Genomic DNA, 23,574 nt, shown 5'->3' with positions numbered 1-23,574 from the left:
CATTTAACTTGCTTGAAGAGGATGAAAGAGGTAACTTGTACATTGAGAAAAGTAATGAAAATTCAACACACAGAAAGTGCACCCTATATGAAAATATATCCCCCCTAAAAAAAGAAAATGAGAAAAAGTTTAACAATTCTAAAGGTGTTCTACTCATATTTGCTTCTAAAGAATAACTTAAGCCATTCATATCATAAAAAGTCAGCAACAATTAGTATTATTGACTGCATGGGTGGGCTGTTTACAATATTACAAGCTTCAGAAAATACATGGCATTTACACTCCACTAAGGGAAAAATGGGTTGGATCTTGGGGTTATTTTAAAACCTTTTAATATTTTAAGATGTGAAACTGTGAATTCCGTGCACAGCAGAACAAAAAACAATAGTACCTTTCCAGTAGTAAGTAATAACAAAATAAGCTAGAAGGAATAAGCCAAGTTGGCTACCCAGTGTTTTGGATGAGTATTAAGATTTTGGTTCACAGGCACTTGAGGAAACTGTATCTCCACAGAGTCCGTCTATTCCCAGAGTAAAGGCGCTAGTTTATAAGAATTTGCTCTAAAACAAGGAAGTTCAGATACTCAGTATATTGGACTCCTAAGAATAACGAGTAAGGTTCAATCTGCATTTCTAAGAAATCTGGTTCAGGTGAGAGGCCAAAATGATCGTCTACTCCATAATCAATAAGCAAACAGCATAAGCACAAGGCTAAGATAATTCCTAATAGAGTTATAAACTCAGAGTCAAAAGCGGCGCTATCCATTTGGTCACTGATAAATGACTAAAAAAGAGAAAAAAACTTTATACAAAAGTGGAGTTCTAGTTTTTCTTTTACAAAATACTGGATAAATTCATTTCGGGGGCACCACCCATATATATTCCACATATTATGCAAGGCACTGAAGAGAATGCAATGATTAATAAATCACTGTTCCTGTGATTCCAAAGGAACATATTATAGTAAGGGAAAGACCATAATAAAGGAGAAATTTCCCCCAAAAGCTATGAAAATCAGAGGTTGGCAAGAAACAATCAAGAAAATATAATAGAAAAAGAAAACAAATTAAAAAAAGAAAAAAAATACAACACTCAGAGTCATGATTTGAAATGACATGGTAAAATATGCAAAGTTTTTCTTTTTGTGAAACTAAAGATATATAACATAAAAAACTGATAGATTTCACCAAATAACAAGATAGGTTGCAAACTACACAGGAAGTCTACAGGACACATATCCATGATAATATTTCACTAAGAATAATCTAGTAGAGAGCTGAAATCAATAAGAGAAAAGAGTACAAACAAGCACGGTATTATGAGAATAAACAGCAAAAATATGAAGATTTTTCCAATCTTCCTAGCACTCAAAGACAGAAAAATTGCAAGAATAGGATTTTCCTGCATCACACAGGCCAAGACTGAAATGATTCATAAGAGCCAGTAGAGGACAGAATTGGGGGAAAAAAAGGAATTCTCATATATAAATGACAACATATTCTCTCTGAGAAGCAATTTTACAACATGTATCAAAATTTTACATGTATACATTCTTTTACCCAGTAATTCCCCTTCTAGGAATTATCCTGAAAATATTTATACTTCCTTGTGTATTTTCTAAATGTACATATACAGAAGCATATAACTATATAACCTGTTATAGGGAAAAGGTTAAAATTAATATAAATGTTTATACAATGGAATGACATAATTTTTAGCAATGTTGAAAGTTTTGAAATGGAAAGACATTCATAATATAAACTGTTATGAAAAAACCTACATATACACATCAATAGCAAATAAATATAATACATGTAAAGAACTTGAATCAGGTCCTGTTCATACTACTACAAGTTACTTTCATGCATGTATGAATAGCTTAGGGGGAAAAAAACAGGAAATACATACTCTAAGCTGTCAATACATGCTCAGTATCTAAAGAGAGAAAAGAAGGAAAGTAAAGAGGTAACCTGGGTTTATCTCTAATAACAGAATCATGTGAATTTTCACTTTCTACATTTCAGTATTCCTTGAATTTTTATAATGAATACTTTAGCTGGTTAGAATTAATTGTATGGTCTTTATATTAAGGAATTTAAAACATATTAAAATGTATATGTCCTCTGATCCCATTCCTTGGAAATAAGCATTATTAGCACAAAATCTACAGTCATATAAAATTTTTAACTTATATTAAATTTAACTTATATATTAAATCACACATATTGCTATATTCTATTTCACAAGTGAGGTACTGAGTTACTAAAAACCACTATGGCTCCTAAGAGTAACAAGGAAGAAGAATTTACTTGGAATTAAGTTCTAAAAAGACAGATTTGAAAGATAGTAACAGCTTTTATCTGACATGAGAATACCAATTGATTGGTCATAGCTTCCTGGAAGACTGCACTGAAAAAAATTCTAAAGCAAGTGTAGGTTCATTAAAAACGTAATCAATGATTGTTAGTGACCATGAAAATATAGGGAAATACAAACTGTGTCGTTGGGAGTAAATGCCCATTAAATACAATAATGACCTTCTACAGTGTAAAAGAACATCCAAATCCTTCAGTTTTTCTGCTTTTAGTTAAGAGACAGGCTTTGCACAGAATCACCTACAGAAAGGAAACTTGCTTTTCTTCTAGATCATAACCTTCAAAACATTATACCATGCAGCAACATTCAAATATTTATTAACACCTTGTACCAAGTACTCTGTTAGGTACTGAAAATATGAAAACAGCCTATAAACCTAGCAATTAAGAGGCAACTGAGTAACTAAAATAAAAAACCAGTAAATCCCATGGAAGCACATACTACTGACATCGGAAAACAAGAAAGAAGGGTTAGGACATGAGTATTCTAGAAGAGGAAATAGCAAATGAAAAGGTCTGAAAGAAAGAAGATGGATCGCTTGAGGAAACGAAAGTTCAAAAAAACTATCACACACACACACAGAAAAAACTATTCCAAAGGAGTGAGCGTTGTTGGGGAGAGGAAGGCTTAGATAGGGGATACTGGTGACAGCTGAAAATAATGCTGGAAAAATACACTGTAAGGGAATCAGTTCACCAAAGATCCAATGACTCTGGTATGCAACAGCTCTATTTTTTTAAAAACATCTTTATTGGAGTATAATTGCTTCACAGTGGTGTGTTAGTTTCTGCTGTAAAACAAAGTGAATTAGCTATATGCATAAGTATATCCCTATACACCCTCCCTCTTGCGTCTCCCTCCCAACCTCCCTATCCCACCCCTCTAGGTGGTCACAAAGCACCAAGCTGATCTCCCTGTGCCATGCAGCTGCTTCCCACTAGCTGTTTTACATTTGGTAGTGTATATATGTCCATGCCACTCTCTCACTTTGTCACAGCTTACCCTTCCCCCTCCCCATATCCTCAAGTCCATTCTCCAGTAGGTCTGTGTCTTTATTCCCATCTTGCCCCTAGGTTCTTCATGCCCTTTTTTTTTTTTTCTTAGATTCCATATATATGTTAGCATACGGTATTTGTTTTTCTCTTTCTGACTTACTTCACTCTGTATGACAGACTCTAGGTCCATCCACCTCACTACAAATAACTCAATTTCCTTTCTTTTTATGGCTGAGTAATATTCCATTGTATATATGTGCCACATCTTCTTTATCCATTCATCTGTCAGTGGGCACTTAGGTTGCTTCCATGTCCTGGCTATTGTAAATAGTGCTGCAATGAACATTGTGGTGCATGACTCTTTTCGAATTATGGTTTTCTCAGGGTATATGCCCAGTAGTGGGATTGCTGGGTCATATGGTAGTTCTATTTTTAGTTTTTTAAGGAACCTCCATACTGTTCTCCATAGTGGCTGTACCAATTTACATTCCCACCAACAGTGCAAGAGGTTACCCTTTTCTCCACACTCTCTCCAGCATTTATTGTTTGTAAATTTTTTGATGATGGCCATTCTGACCGGTGTGAGGTGATACCTCATTGTAGTTTTGATCTGCATTTCTCTAATGATTAGTGATGTTGAACATCTTTTCATGTGTTTGTTGGCAATCTGTCTATCTTCTTTGGAGAAATGTCTATTTAGGCCTTCTGCCTATTTTTGGATTGGGTTGTTTGTTTTTTTCATATTGAGCTGCATGAGCTGCTTGTAAATTTTGGAGATTAATCCTTTGTCAGTTGTTTCATTTGCAAATATTTTCTCCCATTCTGAGGGTTGTCTTTTCATCTTGTTTGTGGTTTCCTTTGCTGTGCAAAAGCTTCTAGGTTTCATTAGGTCCCATTTGTTTATTTTTGTTTTTATTTCCATTTCTCTAGGAGGTGGGTCAAAAAGGATCTTGCTGTGATTTATGTCATACGGTGTTCTGCCTGTTTTCCTCTAAGAGTTTTATAGTGTCTGGCCTTACATTTAGGTCTTTAATCCATTTTTAGTTTATTTTTATGTATGGTGCTAGGGAGTGTTCTAATTTCATCTTTTACATGTAGCTGTCCACTTTTCCTAGCACCACTTATTGAAGAGGCTGACTTTTCTCCATTGTATAGTCTTGCCTCCTTTATCAAAGATAACGTGACCATATGTGCATGGGTTTATCTCTGGGCTTTCTATCCTGTTCCATTGATCTATACTTCTGTTTTTGTGCCAGTGCCATACTGTCTTGATTACTGTAGCTTTGTAGTACACTCTGAAGTCTGGGAGCCTGATTCCTCCAGCTCCTTTTTTCTTTCTCAAGATTGCTTTGGCTATTCGGGGTCTTTTCTGTTTCCATACAAATTGTGCAATTTTTTGTTCTAGGTCTGTGAAAAATGCCATTGGTAGTTTCATAGGGATTGCAATGAATCTGTATATTGCTTTGGGTGGTATAGTCATTTTCACAATGTTGATTCTTCCAATCCAAGAACATGGTATATCTCTCCATCTGTTTGTATCACCTTTAATTTCTTTCATTGGTGTCTTATACTTTTCTGCATACAGATTTTTTGTCTCCTTAAGTAGGTTTATTCCTAGGTATTTTATTCTTTTTGTTGCAATGGTAAGTGGTAGTGTTTCCTTAATTTCCCGTTCAGATTTTTCATCATTAGTGTATAAGAATGCAAGAGATTTCCGTGCAGTAATTTTGTATCCTGCTACTCTACCAAATTCATTGATTAGCTCTAGTAGTTTTCTAGTAGCATCTTTAGGATTCTTTATGTATAGTATCATGTCATCTGCAAACAGTGACAGTTTTACTTCTTCTTTTCCAATTTGGATTCCTTTTATTTCTTTTTCTTCTCTGATTGCTGTGGCTAACACTTCCAAAACTATGTTGAATAACAGTGGTGAGAATGCGCACCCTTGTTTTGTTCCTGATCTTAGAGGAAATGGTCTCAGTTTTTCACCATTGAGAACAATGTTGGCTGTGTGTTTGTCATATATGGCCTTTATTATGTTGAGGTAGGTTCCCTCTATGCCTACTTTCTTGAGAGTTCTTATCATAAATGGATGTTGAATTTTGTCAAAAGCTTTTCCTGCAACTACTGAGATTATCATATGGTTTTTATCCTCCAATTTGTTAGTATGGTGTATCACATTGATTGATTTGTGTACATTGAAGAATCCTTGCATTCCTGGGATAAATCTCACTTGATCATGGTGTATGATCCTTTTAATGTGCTATTGGATTCTGTTTGCTAGTATTTTCCTGAGGATTTTTGCAACAGCTCTTATTAATGACTTATTAATTGGGGCTTCCCTGGTGGGGCAGTGGTTAAGAATCCACCTGCCAATGCAGGGGACACGGGTTCAAGCCCTGGTCCGCGACGATCCCACATGCTGCGGAGCAACTAAGCCCGTGAGCCGCAGCTACTCAGCCTGCACTCTAGAGCCCACAAGCCACAACTACTGAAGCCCGCGCACCTAGAGCCTGTGCTCCACAAAGAGAAGCCACTGCAATGAGAAGTCCGCACACCACAACAAAGAGCAGCCCCCACTCACCGCAACTAGAGAAAGGCCGCACACAGCAACGAAGACCCAACCCAGCCAAAAGTAAATTAATTTTTTTAAAAAATCACTTCTTAATTCTAAGTTTGTAGATTGTTTTGTATTTTCTACATATACAATCAAATTATCTATGAATAAGATGATTTTATACCTTTCCTTCTAATATTTGCATCTCTTATTCATTTTTCTTGCCTTATTGTAATGGCTAGGACTTGAATTCAATGGTGAATAGAAGTAGTGATAGGATCCATCCCAAACTCAGTAGGAAAGTACAATATTTAATATATCATTATTGATTATAATGTTGGCTATAGATTTTTTTATGGATTATCTTTAGCATACTGAGGATGTTTCTTTCTACTTCTAATTTGCTAAAAGCTTTTTTTTAATCCTAAATGGCTATTAAATTTTGCCAAAGTTTTTTCCACTTCTATTGAGATGATCAACTGTGTTTTCTTCTTCATTCTACTAATATGGTGAATTACACTGATTTATTTTCAAAATGTTAACCGACCTTGTATTCCTGGAATATCTTTTACTTGGTCCTGATGTATAAATTTTTTATGGATCACTGGATTCTATTTGGTAATATTTACATGTAAATTACACCAAGAAAGAAAAACAGGAAGGGAGGGAAGGAGGGAGGAGGGAAAGTGGGGGGAGGGAGGGAAGTAGGGAGGAAGAAAGAAAAGGAAGGAAGGAAGAAGGGAGGGAGAGAGAAGGGGAGGGAAAGAGGGAGAGGGAAGGAGGAAGGGAGGGAGGGAAAGAGAGAGGAAGGGGAGGGAGGGAGGTGTTGGGCATGAGGAGAGGTTAAGAAAAAAAGACAGCAGAAAAGAATCATTTTGTGGGGCGGGTGGGGCACACCACAAGGCATGTGGGATCTTAGTTCCCCGACCAGGGACTGAACCCGTACCCCCTGCATTGAAAGCACAGAGTTTTAACCACTGGACCACCAGGGACATCCCAGCAAAGAATTATTCAAGAAGAGTTAGTAATCCATATTGAGACAATCTCCCAAACAGAACAGGGATGAAATTATTTTTTAATTAATCATTCTAGGGGATATAACAGCCAAATAATACAAGTACCAGAAAGAGAGAACATGGAAAACTTAAGAGAAGAAACCATCAAAAAAGTAGTTTAAAGAATTTTCTCCCTTGACGCTTTGTGACGACCTAGAGGGGTGGGATAGGGAGGGTGGGAGGGAGGCTCAAGAGGGAGGGCATATGGGGATCTAGGTATACATATAGCTGATTCACTTTGTTGTACAGCAGAAACTAACCCAACATTGTAAAGCAATTATACTTCAATAAAGATATTAAAAAAAAAGAAAAAGAATTTTCTCATAACTATACTACTTGAATTTCTACATCGAAGAGGCCCAGAAAAACATAAGAACCAAGAAACAACAGTGCAAAATTTTGGAACACTGGGAACAAAGCCAACATTCTATTAGCTCCTGAGGAAAAAATAAGCCATATACAAAGAAAAAGGTGTCAAAATGTCTTAAGATTCTTCAACCATAACACCAGATCAATACCTTCAAATTTCTGACGTAACATTACTTACAAACAAGTATTTCTTACCCAGACAAATTGACAATCAAGAATTAAAGAAAAATAAAGACATCTTCAGATGAACAAGATCTACCACACATCCTTTTCCAGGAAGCTACCAAAGGACTTATTCCACCAAAGCGAGCGCAAAAGCAAAACGGGCAGAAGAGAGGAAAGGGGTATTCTATTTTCCATTACAAATTTTATCTGATCAGTTGCATGTTTGATGAAAATAAATCTAAAAAATTAAATACAATAAAAGCAACATGTAATTTCTGCAAGTCATACAACATTTTGTGAAATTACATCTTAAATCTAAAAAAAAGTGTATTTAAAGTATCTTATAGTGCATGTAAAAGTATATTATAGTTGGATTTCCCTGGTGGTACAGTGGTTAAGGATATGCCCGCCAACACAGGGGACATGGGTTCGATCCCTGGTCTGGGAAGATCCCACATGCCACAGAGCAACTAAGCCCATGAGCCACAACTACTGAGCCCGCGCTCTAGAGCCCACAACTACAGAGCCCGTGTGCCACAAGTACTTGAGCCCGCGTGCTGCAACTACTGAAGCCCACACGCCTAGAGCCCGTGCTCCGCAACAAGAGAAGCCACCACAATGAAGAGTAGCGCCTGCTCGCCGCAACTAGAGAAAGCCCGCATGCAGCAATGAAGACCCAATACAACCAAAAAAATTTTTTTAAATAAATAAATAAATAAATGTATATTACAGTGGATGGAGAAATCTTTCTTTTAATTAGACAAAGTAAATTAAACAAATTCAAATTCTACTAGCAATATTAGCTTTTAAAGCTTTATACTCTCTCATATAGTTCTGCCCAAAGTAAAAAATTTGAGAAAAGTTGAACATTAATAATTGGCATAAAGAGGGGAATTTCTTGGCGGTCCAGTGGGTAGGACTCCGTGTTTCTACCGCAGGGGGCCAAGGTCCGATCTCTGGTTGGGGAACTATGATCCCACAAGCCATGCAGTGCGGCAAAAAAAAAATTAAAATATAAAAAATAAATAGGGTTTCCCTGGTGGCGCAGTGGTTAAGAATCCGCCTGCCAATGCAGGGGACACGGGTTTGAGCCCTGGTCCGGGAAGATCCCACATACCGCGGAGCAACTAACTCCGTGAGCCACAGCTACTAAGCCTGAGCTCTAGAGCCCACGATCCACAACTACTGAAGCCCACGTGCCTAAAGCCTGTGCTCCGCAACAACAGAAGCCACCGCAATGAGAAGCCCGCGCACCTCAACGAAGAGTAGCCCCCGCCCACTACTAGAGAAAGCCCTCTTGCAGCAACGAAGATCCAACACAGCCAAAAATAAATAAAATAAATTTTAAAAAAATAAATAATTGACATGAAGAAAAGAACTTCATAAATGAAATGAAAGGAGAAAAATCTGCCTCTGTGAATTACATACAAAAGAAACAAAGACATGGCAGAGTCCTTTAGTAATAAAGTTCTTTTTTTTTTTTTTTTTTTTTTTTTTGCGGTACACGGGCCTCTCCCTGTTGTGGCCTCTCCTGCTGCGGAGCACAGGCTCCGGACGTGCAGGCTCAGCAGCCATGGCTCACAGGCCTAGCTTCTCCGCAGCATGTGGGATCCTCCCCGACCGGGGCACGAACTCACGTCCCCTGCATCGGCAGGCGGACTCTCAACCACTGCACCACCAGGGAAGCCCTAAAGTTCTTCTTGATTCCAACCATCCAGTGAGGCTGGTTATTCCAAAACAATCTTCTTTGTCAAAAATTTCACCAAAACACAAATGCAACAGAAAACAGAGAGTGTAAAGCAGAGACAAAGTTGATAACTGTAGATGCCATACAGTTCAATAACAAGGAAAAATCTCCACGTGACTGCAGGATATTGTTGCCTTATTACCTCCACCCTTACTATTTCAATTAAGTAGATTTAATAATTAAATTAATCCCTAACATTAGTTATGCAAATAGTAGTACATTTTAATAAACATCATTCTCACCAATGTAGAGAAATAACTGCATAAAGAAGTATTATCAGGAAGATTTCCCAACTTCTGTACAAACTTGAAAAATATAATAGCATTAAAATATTTTAATATCCTCTTTTTAAGTATGCAAATGATATTAATATGATTGCTTTTAGTGCACATACAAAAGCATTACTGAGTGAACATAGGCAAATTAAAGAGAAAATACAACCCTTAGAAAGCTCAGATCATTAAAGGGTTGGGAATTACGCTTCCAAATAACAGATGTAATTTAACCATATATCTGATTTTTTAATTTTAAAAATACATAATATTTAAATACAACATTAAGAAGTTTTCATTATTAAAGCAGAGATCCAAGGTCAAAAGCCCGAAGCTGTACTTCTGCCATAGCTGTAAATACAGACAACAGACCCATCTACAATCGAGATAATGGTGAAAACCAAGCTCTTCAAGGCAGTAAGTATAACTAAGAGGAGCAAAGACACTGAGAACAACAGAGACTTGGGGAATACCCACAGAAGTAAGCTAAACCAGAAACATAACAAAAGCGGCACAGTCAGCAAGGAAGGGATATGGGAAGAGCACTGCCATGAAAACCAAGAGAGAAGAGGGCTTCAAGAAAGAGCCAGCAATGTCAGAAACTAAATGGAGATCAAAGAGGAGGAAGATAAATCAAAACCGCAGCAGAAAGTGAATGGCCATACTGAATTGGTTAAGATTACCTATTTCCATCTCAACTGACAGAACTAAGAGTTTATCTTGGAGGGAGGAGGGGAAGGAGTATGGACACGTGGAGGAAAACAGACTTTAGTTATCATTCTTGCTGTCTGTTGTCCAAGACCAATAAAAGAGAAACCTCTTTCTGAATGATTTGTTTCTTCTTGAGGGCTACACTCACCAAACTGTGGAGCAGGCAAGATTCTAGCTGCTCGAATTGGGCCATGTCGAACAGAAAAAAGCTCCTGTGCTTCCCCACTGATCTGCAGAAGACAGAAAAAAAATTCAGTAAATGAAAATGCAGGTCAGAACATTATTATACAAAAACAAGATCTCCTGAATTTTTATCACGATTTTTGGTCTGAAATGTAGTATATGTACATTCACACACCTATTTATGGCTGACATACACATTAAGTATATTAATACCTTAAATTATCATAAATATTTTTAGAAAATTATAAGAGCATGCACTTAATATGAATAGGAAAATAAAAGGTCTGTTTTGAAAACCTGTAATTTTTATCTTTAATAAACTACCAGTTTGTTAAAGTCTGCTCGGTTCCTATGTGACTGCCTTCCATTTCAGAGCAAAGCAACTCTGATTTTTTTAATTAGTATTCAGTTTTCTGTGTAAGAAAAACATAAATATTCTTAGCATTCTGAAAAGCGAACTTAAATGTTGTAGTAACTTTCGCAAATTGTTATAAATGAAAAAGAGCAAAACATGTTGCAAAGAACACTGAGGTGGAGGGTAAATGACCTAGTTGCCAGTTATGGTTCTGCAACCCAACCTGTTAACTACGTTGAGTAAATCATTTAACCTCTATAAACCTTTATTACTTATTTTCTTTTCTAAATATATTTTAGTAAATATTGTATACATTTAGGTATACAACATGAAGATTTGATATACATATATATGGTGAAATGATTACCACAGTCACTTCCTCAGACTTACCTTCTGTGTGTGATAAGAGTATCTGAAATCTATCTTTCCAGTCTTCAATATAGTATTAACTGCAGTCATCATGCCTGAACATTACGTCCCCTGACTTGTACATCTTACAAAACTGCAACTTTGCACCGTTTGACCAACATCTCCACATTTCCCCTACCTCCTCTAAGGCTATATTCCTTTGCATTTATAAGCTGAGACTATAAAGGTGCTAAAGGACCTCAAGATGCTTTAAATTTCAGTATTCTATGCATAAAAAAATATGTACACATCTTTAAATGTCATTATTCTTCTTACACACATAGATCAAACACGTATGAATGTCCGTTCATTTTCAGTAATATCAGATCTGTTCCTCAGATGTACAGCAGCCTATTAATCCCAAAGTAAAAGAGGTATTCTAATATTTGTGTCAAGTGTGAAAACAACTGCTTTTCAGAATTAGTGGTTCCAAAGAACAATCTGCTAATTGAAATACTGAACATATTAAATCATAATGTTAAGAAAGGCTTTCCAGATTACTATAAGTGGTAATGTAGTTCCCAATACATTTTCTTAATTCTCAAGTGTTTGATGGAATATGTAATATCAGATAGGGAAAATGGCAAATATTATAAAACTCATTCTAAATACCCGAAAACTTACAACAGATATAGAAATAACTCGTTCTAAATACCTAAGAACTTACAACAGATATAAAAATGATAAACATTCCATAAACACGCTGATGGTATTTTTTAAAAATAGGCCTGCCAAACAAGGAGTTTAAAATATCATCATTGTATACATTATAAAAGGCTTATCAATCTTCCAATATTAAACTATAAATCTGCAGAGCTGTCTTTTAGATTAACTACTTTTTTAGATCTTCAGCTTCTCTTCTACCCGAATTTAAGAGCTGCAAACTGTAAATATTTTTGTCTCTTAAAGAGCCATCATATTCATTTAGCTTATAAAAATTATTACAATGTATTTATTGGCCACAATGGCAAATCCCTCTATAGCACTTGGGAAGCAGAAGATACGAGGAATGCTAGGCTCTTCCCACTAACTATGCAACAATAGCACCACCTATCACCAATTAAACACACAAAAGCTACAAACTCAGTATAGCAAACTTAAATTTACTTCTTAAATTTACCTCTCTACAAATTCCTCTGTAAACATTAATTTTCTAAATAAAATACCATTGCCATTATATACTGCAGCTCCTAAGTCCACATTTTATTCTTATAGAACAGAATTTTCAGTTTAGAAAAATCCTTAAAGGGTCACTTTGTTCAATCTCCCACCCAATGCAGTAAATCACACATTCTCTGAAATCCAAAAATTACCATCACCTCTTTGATTTTAAGAACACTTTCACCAAAAGGTAAATCACTAATACAGTCCAATTACATTATAGATGCATTACTGGCTACCTCCAAAGCTGCCAAGTCATTTACTTTTTGAAAAGAGGTTGTTTGTTAGGCAATGGATAAACAGTATTCTTCAATATACATACCATTTCTACTAAGAATGCAATGAAAAATAAATTATAAAACAATACTGTAGGGCTTCCCTGGTGGCGCAGTGGTTGAGAATCTGCCTGCCAATGCAGGGGACACGGGTTTGAGCCCTGGTCTGGGAAGATCCCACATGCCGCGGAGCAACTAGGCCCATGAGCCACAACTACTGAGCCTGCGCGTCTGGAGCCTGTGCTCCGCAACGAGAGGCCGCGATAGTGAGAGGCCCGCGCGCTGCGATGAAAAGACGCCCCCACTTGCCGCAACTAGAGAAAGCCCTCGCACAGAAACGAAGACCCAGCACAGCCAAAAATTAAAAAATAAATATAAAAATAAATAAAATTAAAATTTAAAAAAAACAATACTGTAGAAATTGCACTGACATTATAATTCAGAGTAATGAAAACCACCTCTCACAAATAAGGTTTATACCTATAACAAATCATAGTATTCTAACACAAAATTCACTGCTCTGTACTATTATTTCCATATGCCACAAGTCTAGCATTTAGCTTTTGGTCCTATCAAATAAAGCCTTAAAGCTAAAAAGTCTAATCACATTTAACTGAGCTGCTATACTAAATTATACTAAACAATAAAGAATAAAACAAACCTGTCTTGGCCTATTCACAATATGATAAACGTTTGTTATCACTGGATTTAATACCCAAGAGCTTACTTTGATATACAAAAACATTCTGAAATCTGAACACACCATGCTTTTGAGCATAACGGCTTTTAAAACAAACCTAAATGCCCTATTCTATTCTAAGCTTCTACTCTAAATCCCTCTTTAAATGTACAGCAACAGGTAAGACAAAAAACATTAGGCGTGATTACAAAACGCATCTCCACATTCATTGCCGATCCTTCATTACCTCTAAGTTAAGGTCCTAGAATCTTTAATTATCACATCAGGGAAGGGAGGTGGGGGGAAGCACTATTACTATGTATAGAAGTTTGTGAATATGTTAAAATCAAAATTGTTAGAAGCATAATTCTAAAGTATCCTAAGTGAGTCACAAATGTCAAACTTCCCAGAGGAGAGAACTCTCCCAATAATATAGGCAAACTCTATACTGGAATACAAGTTCAGAACAGAGACAGTGCTAATAACGTGTATATAGATAAGACGTGCACATTTTAGGTAGGACACAGAGAGAATGGCTATGTCCTTATAGGCTCCGCTTTAGCTGCCGTTTTCAATTGCCTCTAATCATTTTATACAGTATGTTCACTGGCAATTTTGCTCTCAAATAAATGTCAAAACTGATGAAGTTTTTTTAAGGCTTTCAAAGTGATTTTTAGATTTCTTAGAAAGAGCTCATTGAAAACAGCAAAGAATCTCTGAGATGAGGATTTTACTGATCCTGAGAAGAATTACCAGGAGCTCTAAGTTCACTTTTAAACCAACAATAATAAATACAAGGGTAGAACTACAAGGAAGGCGTGTATCAAGCAATGTTCCAACTTCCTGGCAACTGCAGTAACTTGGGGAGAGGAGCAAACAGGGAGGAAACCTCTCCAATAGTTCCTCATGGGTCTCTGCCTTTGTTCTTACTGGCATTTTAATTTCTGATGACAGGCTTTTGTTGTTTGGAGCATAAACCGGACGTACCAGTTTGGAGGCACAATAAGGAGAACAAAGAATGATTTGTTCACACTGTTGGAAAAAAATCTTTTCCAACCATAGAAAATAGCTTTCACATGGTGAAAATATGCAAATTACATACCAAACCAAAAAGGGGTGGGGGGGAGTACAAGTTTAGAATCTCACAGCTCAACCTAAGGCAAAAGGAAATTATAACAGCCGAGACAATCATACACACAGAGAAAAGGCTATAAAAGCTGGGGGGGGAGGGGGGCTTTATAAGTGCTTTTAGAGAATTCTGAAAGCACATGAAGGTCATCTAGCCCTCAGAACCAAACTTGTTTCTGAAATCCTGATGACTTTTCAAAGGCATCTGACTACAAAATAGAAAATTCAATCAAACACAAAGGACAATAATAATTATGCTCTACAAAGACACAGAATTAGGACAATAGTACATATTTACACCCCCAACTTCCCTTTTAGACACTGGTCAAATGGAGAATTGTGGTCTCCAATTGATTCTTTTTAGCAAACTTTACTGAAAGATAACAGACTTAGCAGTAATACATAAATCTTAGGTATATGTACAGCTTAATGAATTTTCAATGTTAATACACCTCTGTTACCAGCAGAGACATCAAGAAACAGAACATTACAGATACTCAGAAGGTCCCTCCACACCCCTTCGCACTCACAAACCCAAGGCAAGAATAACCATAACCACTATCTTGACTTCTAACACTTCTCACACATAAGTTTTACTTCTTCAAATTTATTTAAATGGAATCACGTAGTATGTACTCTCTTGTGAATGGCTTCTTTCACACATTACATGCCTGTGAAATTCATTTGTATTGTTGCATATGATCGTAGTTTTTTATTTCTGTTGCTATATAGATTCCCATTGCATGAAAAGACCACAATTTATCTGTTCTACTGTTGGTTGCTGGACTTCTAGGTTGTTTCTAGTTTTGGGCTCATAAGATGTCAGGAAAAATTGCAACAAACTTTCAAATGGGAAAAAGATTACTGTGTGTTCTTCCAGTGGATTACCAAGAGTTATATAGTGGATCCTTTGGGATTATTTGATTCTATAAGAATCTGCACCTTTGTCTTGACTGGGCTATTTTACAATACTGTAAGTTGTAGAAAACGAATAGTAAGGCAATTGACTCTTGCCCACAGAAATGCAAATGAAACTTGTTTAGTAGATATACAATTGAATTCCACTCATAAAAAAGATTCCAAGCAGTATACACTTTCCCAACAGGCTATTAGCTAGGTTTGCATCTCTTAACAGGGTCATTTCAGCATTCCTAATTCCCTATATCTGTTCGTCAGATTCTCCTTTGAACCGGCGTTAACTTGTCCAACACCTCATTAATAAGTTAAATAAAATCTATGACACATGTCCATTTTACAGTTGTATGAGTGTCATGATTTTACCATTTTTTAACTGGTAACATCATAAGGAAGATTACTATGAATATTCTTGCACATGGCATTTAGTGACCATATTTAAGTATTTCTTTTGGGTATATACTACTGAAGTTGCTTCTGTGCATATTTTGTGCATATTTTGTAGATTTTAACAACAGTAACTGAACAATTTACCAGTGTAAAAGAGTTCTCAACCTGCTCCACATCCAACAGTTGGTGTCATTCTGGTGGATGTTCAGTGGGATTCTCACCGTCATTTTAATTTGCATTTTCTTCAAAGGAGGTTTCACCCTTTCATATTATTATTGGAATTTAGTTATACTCTCTCATGAGCAGTCTGATAAAGTCTCTTGCCCAATATATTTGCCTGATTTTAATAAATTTTGGATTTAGATCTATTATGCACAGTGAGTAAAATGCATAAATTAGCCTCCTTTGGAAAAGCAATGCTGCCTCAAACTAAATAAACAAACAGGCTTTATTATAGTGGCCCTCCATCAGGGCTCATGATGTAAGAGCTTTATCCTGGAGGACCCTTGATTTCCAGCATTATGACTGAATTCAAGAACTCATTTCAGCAGCTCTGGAAAAACTAGAGCTTTTTATACCTAACTGAATTCATATCTTAATTCCAAATCCAGTAATAAGCAATCTCTCCCCCCATATAAGGTACAATGATTGGGTTATAAAAAAATGATAGCCCTTGAAGTGGAAAAATGTTGATTTGTAAACATTCAAAGCAAATTCAGTCCCTATTAAAGATAGGAAACATACAAAAATTACTATCTTTCCCCTATAACTCAAGCAGTTCGAATACAAAAGGTATGATTAGCAGGTTTTTTCCTTGATAAATACATCAGCAAGGTTTAATCTCTAAAAAACTTAAAAAGAGGTATTAATTTACCTATTTTTCAAAATGGCTACATCACATACAGTAGGGATTTTTACACTGGAAATATAAATTAAAAGACCAAGGGCTTCCCTGGTGGCGCAGTGGTTGAGAATCTGCCTACTAATGCAGGGGACACGGGTTCGAGCCCTGGTCTGAGAGGATCCCACATGGAGCGGAGCAACTGGGCCCGTGAGCCACAACTACTGAGCCTGCGTGTCTAGAGCCTGTGCTCCGCAACAAGAGAGGCCGCCATAGTGAGAGGCCCGTGCACCGCGATGAAGAGTGGCCCCCGCTTGCCACAACTAGAGAAAGACCTCGCACAGAAATGAAGACGCAACACAGCAAATATAAATTAATTAATTAATAAACTCCTACCCACAACATCTTCTTAAAAAAAAAAAAAGACCAAGCCATCAGACATAAAAGACATCGGAAAAAGAATTCTTTGTGTTTATCTCAAGCACATCCTGACTTTCAGTCAAAAATATCTTTCACACCTGAGCTTTCCAAAAAGTAATGCCTCTGATTCCACTTGGAAAATCAAAGAGAGTAAAAGCAGCCCACAGGTAAGACCCTGAAAGTTTTATTCTTTTCCCAAAATCATGCATGGCCTATGGCAACAATGCCAACTGCGTACAGTATGACAGATAATCAGTTACAAAGATCACATCAGCAACATCAACGGTTCCAACAGTTTATTACAATAGAAAATAAACTGGACTTCTGTTTATAAACTATACAAATTTGCTAAATCTGAGTTTGGCTTTAAAATACGGGTAATGACATATCTATCTAACAAAGCAAAGGTGTTAAACTGTATATTTAAAATATGAAGCAAGAGAGTTAAATCAAGAAGATGCTTGTTAAATGAATGAACTGATAAATAAACGACTAAGTCTATGTTGGCATCATTATTCAATCTTAATGGTACTTAATTTGCCTTTGCCTCCCTGTTTTCAAAACATGTTGTTAACATTTAATACCTGGAAATTTGTTATAACACCACATCATAAAACACATTTTGGTACAACTCATTATTGAACCCACTGGTATATTACTTCCTAAGCTTTTCAGCTCTCAAGAAAAGGACTACTATCAGAGTGGCAAGCAGCACCTCATCTGGGCAGCAGGTTTCATCACACTGGTCTTCACACTCCCACTCAAGATCAAGGCAGTCGCCACTCTCGCCGGCAAATATCCCACGCTCAATCCAGCCTTTCTGGGTTAATGTAATGTTTTTACCTGCAACAGGTTTTCTTACCAAGAGTGACGTAAAAACTGTCCATTTAAATAAACAAATGTAGAATTATCAATCTATTCTAATTGTCTCACATGTACCAGCCACATAGACAGAGTTGAAATGAAGTCCTTAATAAGAACAGTGCTTCATTAAAGTTAAAAAGTAATAACAAATAAAACTTTTTCGTTAAGGAGAAAAATGTAAACTATGGACTATTATAGTTAATAATGTGTCAATACTGGTTCACCAATTTTAACAAATGTACCTCGGGAATTCCCTGGTGGTCCAGTGGTTAGGACTCAGCACTTTCACTGCCGTGGGCTAAGGTTCGATCCCTAGTCCAGGAACTAAGATCTTGTAAGCCACGTGGCGCATCACTAATGCAAGATGTTAATAGGGGAAAATGCAGGGGATGAGGGATACATGGAAATTCTCTGTACTTTCTGCTCAACTTTTATGTAAACCTAAAACTGCTTTAAAAATAGTATATTAGTGTTTATTTTCATATATATGAAAAATGTGAAAATTCCACAAATAAATTTTAACCTTCCTTAATACCCACCCCACCCAAAATAGGGATAAAAGGTAAAAATATAGAGAGATGGGAGGAGCGAAGAGCCGATAACATTTTACACTAATTAATTCAGTTCCCAAAGTAACAAAAGGACCTTACTTGGTCTATTTAAATAAACAAGTATATAAGTTATCACTTTGCTAATTGTTTCACATGTAGTAATCATACATACAACACAACTGAACTGATGAAGTTCTTTAAAATGAAGACTGGTTCATGACAGTTTTTGGTGTTCTTTTTTTTTAAATAAATTTACTTATTCTATTTATCTTATTTTTGGCTGCGCTGGGTATTCATTGCTATGTGTGGGCTTTCTCTAGCTGAGGCAAGCTGGGGCTACTCTTCGTTGCAGTGTGCAGGCTTCTCATTGCAGTGGCTTCTCTTGTTGCGGAGCATGGGCTCTAGGCGTGTGGGCTTCAGTAGTTGTGGCACACAGGCTCAGTAGTTGTGGCTTGCGGGTTCTACAGTGCAGGCTCAGTAGTTGTGGCGCATAGGCTTAGTTGCTCCGTGGCATGTGGGATCTTCCTGGACCAGGGCTTGAACCCGTGTCCCCTGCATTGGCAGGCGGATTCTTAACCACTGCACCACCAGGAAAGCCCTGGTCTTTTCTCTTTCTTTTTTTCCTGGGCACACTGTGCTAACCAGGGATAGAACCCGGGCCCCCTGCAGTGGAAGCCTGCGGAGTGCTAATCGCTGGACTGTCAGGGAATTCCTGCCAGTTTTTTTAACTTACAAAGTAACAACAATAATTTTTTTAAATAAGGAGAAAAGGTAAATACATATATATATATATATACACACACATATATATATATGTATATTTTTTTTAGTTAGAAAGGGTAAAAATTAAAAAACATAAAACAAGAGATAGGGGAAGGAGAGGGAAGTATCATCTTATACTAAGGTATTTGGTTCCTAAGCAACAGAAGGACAGCACATAGCTACATGAGTAATGATCACACTACAAAGCAAGCTCTCTCTCTAGCTCTCTCTCACCCTGTGAGCCAATCTGATGATATATTTTCATTTTAGACATAAGGAAACAGAGAAAAATATTCCCCCTAAATGACCAGATCAAAGAGGCATCAGAATCTCCATTAATACTGTATTCAAAAACAGTTTTTAAACTCAGGGTTTTTTTCTTGAACAAGTCACTGCCAGGTGGTCATTTTATGTGTTACAGTTCTGCTCCAACAATATCAAAAACTTAAGATAGCACACATTGAAGAAAGTATTCCTAATGGTAAAAATGTAATTCTTTTGAAAGCTCCTAAAAGTAGGAGGAAGGAGGGGACAAGCTTTTTGTTTTATTTCTGCCTAGCTAACCACAAATGATTCAGTTAATGTCAGAGTGTCAGTATCTCCATAACCTACTCTGTATGCCATCAAGAAAAAAATGCAAACCACAAAAACCACCTAAAATGCATATTTGTGAGGACTAACAACTTATAGAACAGATACTTGCTAACCACATAAAGCAGACAGCAACCGAGTCTGTATTTTGGTCTTGACACTAAATTCAAAATACAAAACTTGAAGCAAGAAGGAAGTAAGTTTCAAAAACAATATGAAAACCGCAGAACATAAATAATGAATGGAATTTGTAATCATATTTTCATACTTCCAAATTTTTACACACATAGAGAGGAATATTTTAAGGCAACTTTAACCTTTCTCCTTCAGCCTGATTTTTGAAAGGAAGATCAAAGAAAAGCAGTTTAAACTCACACGTTCCTCCGGTTATGCAACGCAGATTTAGACATTACACTTCAAAACCCGGGCCATTACTTCAGCATCACCAATCCAAATACCATTCCAGAGCTTTGAAGCAGCCCTAATGGTATCTTCCATTTGCAAGTAACACTTCTGTAGTCAAAAGATCTTACTCAGGGTGGATGTTAATGTAAAACCACTCAGACTACACAGACACACACGCCTGGAGGCAGACTGGAAGGTGTTCAGAAGCCAATGTAACACCATTACAGAGAGTGTCAGCCTAGCAGCTGTCATAAACACTTCATAATCACTCAGACACACAAACTGGATTCCCTTTAACTCATTATTTTATTTCATGCTGAATACATGTCCAATTGAAAAGGGAAAGAGAGAAAACAGTGCTGCAGATAAGCCAATTTTGGCTTATAGACTTTTTCCACTTTTAAAAGAGTTTGTCATATTATACTCGTATTGTAAACCTACCCTGATATAATCTGTTGATTGAAGATAGCTTTGCAGTAGATATCTAACCAAAGAGAAACGGATTATATCAAAAAGAAGCCTAAGGTTTTTTTCTTCTGTAAAACAGATATCACACAAACTTGTAATATTGACAAGATGATAAAAAAAATGACTGACAGGGGCTTCCCTGGTGGCACAGTGGTTAAGAATCCGCCTGCCAATGGAGGGGACACGGGTTCGAGCCCTAGTCCGGGAAGATCCCACATGCCGTGGAGCAACTAAGCCCATGCACCACAACTACTGAGGTTGCGCTCTAGAGCCCGCGAGCCACAACTACTGAGGCTGCGAGCCACAACTACTGAAGCCCGTGCACCTAGAGCCCGTGCTCTGCAATGAGAAGCCACTGCAACGAGAAGCCTTGCACTGCAACAAAGAGTAGTCCCCGCTCGCCACAACTAGACAAAGCCTGCGCACAGCAACAAAGACCCAACGCAGCCAAAAATAAATAAATTTATTAAAAAAAAAAAAGACTGACAGAACCAATGGTCGCAGGAAATGGAGCAATTAGAACTCTCAGATATTGTGGATGTAAGTGTGTAATGGTACAACCCCTTTGGAAAACTCCAGGTAATTTCTAATAAAGTTAAATACATGCCTAACCTATGACCCAGCAATTCTGCTCCTAACGTACATAAATCTACAATTATGTTCATAGGAGCTTTATTTACTATAGCCAGAAGCCAGAAACACAAATCCTCATCAAAAGAAGAGCTAAACAAACTGTGGTACATTCGATCCATGGAATAAAACCCAGTAATGAAAAAAAATTAAAAATACAAACTACTGGTAGTAGTTTCCCTGGTGGTCCAGTGGTAAAGAATCCGCCTTCCAATGCAGGGGACGCAGGTTCGACCCCTGGTCCAGGAACTAAGATCCCACATGCCGCGGGGCAACTAAGCCCGCGTGCCACAACTATTGGGTGCACCTGCGTGCCACAAACTACAGCGCCTACACATCCTAGAGCTCGCGTGCCACAACTAGAGAGAGAAAACACGCACGCCACAACAAGAGAGAAGCGCACCCACCACAACGAAGAGACTGCGCACCACAACGAAAGATCTCGCATGCCTCAGCGAAGATCCCGTGTGCCACAACTAAGACCTGACGCAGCCAAAGAAAAAAGGAAAATAAAAATTAAAAAACAACTACTGCAACATGCAACAACATGGGTGAATTTTTAAAAGACATAGTGCAAAGGACAGACACAAAGTAGCACATACTGTGTACCTCTACTTATGTGAAGTTCAATGAGGCAAAGCTAATCTATGGTCAGAATAGTGATTACCTTGAGGCTAATAGTGACTGGGGAACTTTCTGAGTAAGAAAAATGTTCTACATTTTGTTCTCAATGGTAGTTTGACTTATTTGCGTATAAACATATGTAAAACACACACACAGTCATCAAACTACAGACTTGAGATTTGTACATTTTATAGTATGTATATCTTAATTTTTTAAAAGTGTCTGTCATAAATAAACAGTGGTACCTCCAGACAGTGGAATATTACCCAGCACTAGAAACAAGTGCGCTATCAAGCCATGAAAAGACATGGGGAAAACTTAAATGCATATTACTAGGTGAAATAAGCCAATCTGAAATGGCTACATACTGTATGATTCCAGCTATATGACATTCTGAAAAAGGCAAAACTACATGGACAGTAAAAAGACCAGTGGTTGCCAGAGAAGGGTGCCCACAAGACTTTTAGAGCAGTGCATACATAGGCAGAACACAGAGGATATTTAGGGCAGTGAGATTATTCTGTATAACCCTATAATGGTGGGTACACGTCATTATACATCTGTCAAAACCCATAGCATGTACAACACTGGAAGTAAACCCTAATGTAAACCATGGACTCTTAGTGATAATGATGTGTCAGTGTCAGTTCATCGATTCTAACAATGCCCCACTCCTGATGTGGAATGCTGATAGCAGGGAGGCTGTGTGTTTGGGGGGACAGGAGGTATACGGGAACTCTTTGTACTTTCAGCTCAATTTTACTATGAACCTAAAACTGATCTAAAAGATAGTCTTTTGGGGGACTTCCCTGGTGGTGCAGTGGTTAAGAATCTACCTGCCAATGCAGGGAACACGGGTTCGAGCCCTGGTCCAGGAATATCCCACATGCACAGAGCAACTAAGGCCATGCGCCACAACTACTGAGACTGCACTCTACAACCTGCGAGCCACAACTACTGAAGTCCGCGCACCTAGAGCCCGTGCTCCACAACAAGAGAAGCCACCACAATGAGAAGCCCGCGCACCACAACAAAGAGTAGCCCCAGCTCGCCACAACTAGAAAAAGCCCACGCACAGCAACGAAGACCCAACACAGCCACAAATAAATAAATAAATTTATTTTTTAAAATAAATAAAAAATAGTCTCTTTTTTAAGGCATCTATTAAAGAAGCTGAGCTGGTTAAATATGAGCTTCAATTTTTTTCATCTGTAAAACAGGAATAACACTAACTAGTTAAATTGACAGGATAATGAGACAATAATGGGCAATGTGCCTAAAATAATGTGTGTGGTACATTCCAGTTATTTTTTTAAATAGTTGCCATTATTTATATTAATATTATGAAACTTCACTATGCAACACAAGTGTCAAAATTCCCCAAAGCATCCCAACACTGCTCAGCTACAGCACTCTATTCAACCCTCCAACGTAACACAAATCTCATAGACCAGGGCTTCTCAGCGCTACTGACATTTTGGACTGAACAATTTTTGTTGTGGGAGGTTGTCCTGTACATTGTAGGACGTTTAACAGCATCTCTGGCTTTTATCCACTAGATGCCAGTAGCAGCTCCTAATAGTGACAATAAAAAATGTCTGCAAACATAGACAAATGTTTCCTTGAGGGCAAAATCACTCCCATTTGGGAAGCACTGACATAGACTGCAATTATGTAG

General features: G+C 37.4%; 1 protein-coding gene across 3 annotated transcripts in view; it reads right to left on the bottom strand.

The window, feature by feature from the left end:
* Positions 1-23,574, bottom strand: part of BCAS3 (BCAS3 microtubule associated cell migration factor) — a 573,053-nt gene that overhangs the window by 515,399 nt on the left and 34,080 nt on the right. For all 3 annotated transcript variants that reach the window (XM_060290805.1, XM_030881822.2, XM_060290806.1), the window contains exon 6: positions 10,395-10,476. In XM_060290805.1, the coding sequence (XP_060146788.1) occupies positions 10,395-10,476 (82 nt within the window). The remainder of the gene's footprint in view (positions 1-10,394; positions 10,477-23,574) is intronic.

This window comes from Globicephala melas, chromosome 20 (assembly GCF_963455315.2).
Source record: "Globicephala melas chromosome 20, mGloMel1.2, whole genome shotgun sequence".
Classification (NCBI taxonomy): domain Eukaryota; kingdom Metazoa; phylum Chordata; class Mammalia; order Artiodactyla; family Delphinidae; genus Globicephala; species Globicephala melas.
This window is presented reverse-complemented; position numbering and strand designations above follow the sequence as displayed.